At 39.6% G+C, this 4,891-nt stretch overlaps 2 protein-coding genes across 2 annotated transcripts in view; one reads left to right on the forward strand and one right to left on the reverse strand.

Moving 5' to 3' along the window:
* Positions 1 to 2,684, forward strand: part of cfap300 (cilia and flagella associated protein 300) — a 14,521-nt gene extending 11,837 nt beyond the window's left edge. Inside the window, exon 8 of the mRNA XM_032536133.1 lies at positions 2,674 to 2,684. The gene's annotated coding sequence lies outside the window, so the exon portion shown is untranslated. The remainder of the gene's footprint in view (positions 1 to 2,673) is intronic.
* The window catches only part of kcnq4 (potassium voltage-gated channel subfamily Q member 4), a 51,076-nt gene that overhangs the window by 9,140 nt on the left and 37,045 nt on the right, over positions 1 to 4,891 (reverse strand). The window contains 4 exon segments of the mRNA XM_032536113.1: positions 797 to 893; positions 969 to 1,198; positions 2,965 to 3,021; positions 4,069 to 4,194. Coding sequence (XP_032392004.1) covers positions 797 to 893; positions 969 to 1,198; positions 2,965 to 3,021; positions 4,069 to 4,194 — 510 coding nt within the window.

A 4,891-nucleotide genomic window follows, 5' to 3' on the forward strand; every position in this document is an offset into this window, starting at 1 on the left:
AGCTTTCCATCTTTACTCTCCTCCCTGTTACGTTAAAATAGTGATTTTGATGCTATAATAGTAGTGCCCCTAGCTCTCTAACTCAAAAAGGCAATTTGACCAAAAAACTAAAATACACTAAATCTTAAAAGTGGCCTTTCCGTTCTAATTATGCTTTTAAATGCTTTTTGAAAGTTTTGACTCGGGTACATTAACAAAAACACTCTTGGTTGCATTTTGGCGAGAGTTACGCTTTAAGGTTTTCACATGTTTATACAGCTGAACCCTTTAATAGTACTCTCAATCATTTCGTAGAGCACATTTCGAGCTGAACCTGATTTAGCCATTTCTAGCATTTGGATGAAGGATGTAAGGTCCAAAAATATATGAAATATGATTATAACTTCATATTATTACAGCTGTGTTTTTACTATATTGTATGTTGTAATATGTGTAGACACCAGCATTCACATATGGGTACCCACAGAAGGACTTATAGTTTGAATCAAATTGCTGTTTTTTTTACTTTATTTGTTGTTTAAATGTTTAATGAGTCATATGTGAGTTTTAGTTATTATAGTTTCAGACATTGTTTTTGTCCATGTAATATATTGTATTCAAATTCCACGTGAAAGACTACTGTAAATGGACGTCTCAACTGTTTGTTGGAAAAAGACAAAGAAAAACTTGACAAAAGAGGAAAATAAAAACACATTTTACATTGCAATGGGCGGAACCATTACATCATTGAATTTATCAATAAAAATGATTTCCACTGTAGGTATAATAACTAATATATTTTGATGACAGGACTCACCTGACAGCCCTTATGAGTGTCTTCACTGCTGGGATCACCTCCTCCATTGCCACGTCACAATATGGTTTGTCTTCCACACTGTCCTCCCCGACACCCTCTACTAAGCCGAGACAAATGGTGATTTATTATTATGTGTGAGCGTAAAGTGTTTGGATATGTGTGTGTTGCCTACCATCAACAGGTGGACGTGGTTTGAGCCGAAGAGAGGTGCGAAAACGTGTGCGGTCATTAAAGCTCCAGCTCTTCTGGACCTTCCCCGGGCTGGTGGCATCGGGGACGTTCTCCTGGCTGGGAGAGCAGCGGACACCAGATCCTGGGGGCAGCGGTGAGGCCTTGTTCCTAATGTTTTGAGATGATCTGGAATTGTTCATCCTAATCCGATCCCGGAAGCCTATTTTACTGCTGACAGTGAAGATAAAATATTCAAACATCTGTAGTAGTATTCTTTTTGGATCATCATTTTTCCCAAAGACCACAATGTCCATGCCCTTTGACCTTAATTGAAAACTAAGCTGTGTTATCCTGGGAGTTTAGGGGAGCAGTAGGTCGGCAGCCTGAGCTTGTTAGGAAAGAGTTAGTTAGTAATATTGAAGTAACACAACAAAATATGGCCTCTGACTTTTACAACAATGATCAGAGAGACTCATCAACAAATAGACAAAACAGGGACACAAACAGACATCTACATTTTTTCTTAATGAAGGACAGACTATTGCTGACTTATCATGGAGGCAGTTTGACCACAGGGACCACTCGATATTGCCTAAAACTGATTCTGCCCTGAGGGTTTGCTTATTTAATGTGACTATCATAGCACCTGAATCAGCAAAATCAGACTGAAACCTGATTCGAGACTTACAGTAGTGCTGGGCCGGCGGAAAATTTTCCACCTAGCATCAGGATAAAGACATGCTTCCTAAATCCCTTCAACAGAGTGAATAAGCATCAAAATATCGGCTTCAAAGCGCAGCCGTACAGAAGGTGTCTCATTAAGTGCTCTAACACCTACACAACCCAAGGCAGGCCAGTATGTGAGGTCATCTATTTACAGGATGAAAGCTATTTGGCGGCCATTCCTTCCAACAGACTGACTCCTAACGCGGCTGTTAAAGCGTGCTCTTGAGACCACTCCTTCTCTGTAGCCTATTACATGTTACACACTGTCACGGATTCATAAGGCAATGCAAACATCATGCACCACAGAGCAATTCCAGCCCAGTCGTTCACTCCCACATCTTTAAGATGATATACTCTCTGTTGTGCGTGTGTTACAGCCGTCCATTTAAATTAAAATTTAAATAGTTAAGGGAGGTTAGTGGTAACAGCATTTTATACAAGCTAGCTAAAATGCTTCAGGTAGACTGAATGAAATGGGAAAGATAGAGTGGAGGAGCTTTGCATGCTGCTGGGAGAGCAAGCAAATGATTTAGATGCATTCTGGACCATAAACTTCACTACATTATTCCAAAACATTAAAAGAATATTGCATCAAAACATCACCTAAAAAACTTTTAAAACTACAGCACAAACTGTACTGATTTTTATTGAAAGGTTAAATGACAAATCTGAAATAGGCATTCTGAATCATTTAAACTTTCTCTCCAAGAAGAAACTATAAATGAGGCAAACAACTAAATGGAAAGCATAAAGCAGTCAAGAGGGGGGACATTTTTTTTTAACTTTAGCTCCAATTTGGGACAAACAAACTTATTTTTTCATCAGAGATGTTTAATAAAACATTTTATGTTAGCTAACCACAAATGTGCATCTTCGTCACATTGTCATAAACCATCATAAGGACTTCTATGTTTTCAACAAATGGTTTAGCATGATTTTCAAGCCAAACCAAGCAAAATCAGCCCTAGTTTCTTCAGCAGGAAGTACTGAGCTGGAGAAACATCCTTTCAGGTATAGTTTTTTTTCATAGTACTTTAAAGGATAAAAAAAGCATTTGTGGACCAGAGTATAGCGCCTGTTTAAGGTATGTGACTGGTAAGTGCAGGATGTGGTTGAAAACAGTAAAAAAAACACCTTGTAAGCCGCTGCACCAGTCCACAAATGTATGAGTGTTAAGGGCAAGGTGAGCAGGATGTACATGTTAAAGGAGGAGTAGGAGTGGTGTTATTGATTTTAGCGTGCCCCGTGCACAGGCTTGTTGCCATGGATACCTCTGCTTGCGGCCAGCGTGAATCCGGAAGAGACCCCGTTTTTTAGGAAGGAGTTGACTGAGGAGACACACAAGGCAGAGGGAGAGAGGGTGAGGGGAAGAGAGGAGTGGGAGAAGGCAGGGAGGGTGAAGGAGGACGGACGGTTCTGGGATACAATCTGGGTACATGGGTAACCCGTGAAGATAAAACGTAGAAAAGGAAAGAGAGAGAGTAATGTGGAGGGGTGAGGTGTGACATCACAATATTCCAAACAGCCCTGTCTGATCTTATTACCTAAAACTGGAAAATGTACTTCTATGAGGCAGTTTTGGATTATGGAGACACAGTCAGTGAGAAGTGAGAAGGTGGGGTTTGAACCGGTTGGTGGGGAAGGATCATGCAAAGATATTGGGTAATGTTTCAACCTGAGTATATTCATCAAGATAGCCCATTAAACATCATGGTGTGACAGCAGCTCCTCAAATCGAAGAGATTTCTACCAGCCGAACTTGCATTATTGAGGTGCTTCTCTCATCTAATGCATGCATGAATCTGATATATTCAATTTACATAATCAGCCCTTTTGGCTTTTGTTTAAGGATTATGCTAATGATGAAACTAATGCAGCAAATCCACTCTCACTATGAATACCCTTTAACCAACAAGCACAGCTCATGACTTGAAGAACCAACCTGCATTGAACTTCTGCCTTCCTGAGAACAGATGAAGGATGGAGAATGGATGGCATGGAAAAGATATGAAGGAAATAAAGGGAGAGAAAGAGGAAGACAGTAAGAGGAAACCAGTGAGTGAACAGCGAGAGGCGGTGGAGATGGCAAGAGTTTGAGCTAAGCAGACAAAGATGCAGAGAAGCAAGAGGGGCCTGCAACACAGTGGTCTCAGATCAGCATTAGTGAAACATTGTTAGATACACAACACATTCATGCAAAAAGTTCCGGAAGCAGTCAGCCTTGATTTTCTTTGTACACCTGTTGAATGTATTTTTGTGTAAGTCCCTGTTGTTAATGTTTTGACTGTATGTAGGTGCCTGTGTGTGACTGTAGGCAGACTTTTAGCCACCTGTCTGATGTACTGTGAGGCTGTGAGAGGTGGAGGGGTGCGTACCTGTCCCCTGACAGGTAGGGGGAGCTGTAGGGCCGCAGCCCAGACAGCAGCGTGTGGTAGGAGTTGTGAAGAACCTTCTTGGTGTTACGCTGTCGCTGGAGGTGACTGAACAGTAGCGTCAGTTCTCTGACACCCCCAAGTGCACAAATAAACACAAAAAAAGATATGACAAATGAACAAAAAACTAAATATGGAACAACTCACAAAAAGGCCAAATCAATGGTCCAAACACTCAAAAGAAGAGGGATACTTGAGAGAAATAATATATGGGAAAATTAAAATTTAAAATATTGCAATTTAAAAGTGTTGATTTGATGTTAATGTAAAAGAGATGCCTGTTTCTATTTGGTTTCTCATGTTCCCCTCCTTTTAAGCAAATATAAATTAGTCAAATTAATACATAAATGCAAGCTATAAAAACCATTGCGTAGAACAAAAGTAATAAAAATGTAATTGAATGATGTGGTGGCAGAGGCATTTGAAAGGGCTGGGCCCAAATTAATTTTTAAATAATAATTTAAAAATGAAAGGAAATATCCTTCTTTTTTACCTAAACCACAATTGCACACATTTTCCTTTATAGGGCTGTGTAAATCAGTGGCGATTTCCCAAATGGATTTGATTCTTATTCTGATTCAGTTCAATTCAATATCCATTTGATTAGGGAAATTTCAATTACAATACTAGTTTTGCTTGGATATAAAAGCTGTAAATTGTACAAGGAACAAGGGCATTATTAAAATATTAAGGATTGACCCCAAAGCAGTTACATTGATGTACTTTTTATTTACCATGAACAGCTTACAGCAGTCAACACAATACG

The sequence above is a fragment of the Etheostoma spectabile genome, chromosome 14 (assembly GCF_008692095.1).
Source record: "Etheostoma spectabile isolate EspeVRDwgs_2016 chromosome 14, UIUC_Espe_1.0, whole genome shotgun sequence".
Taxonomy (NCBI): Eukaryota; Metazoa; Chordata; class Actinopteri; order Perciformes; family Percidae; genus Etheostoma; species Etheostoma spectabile.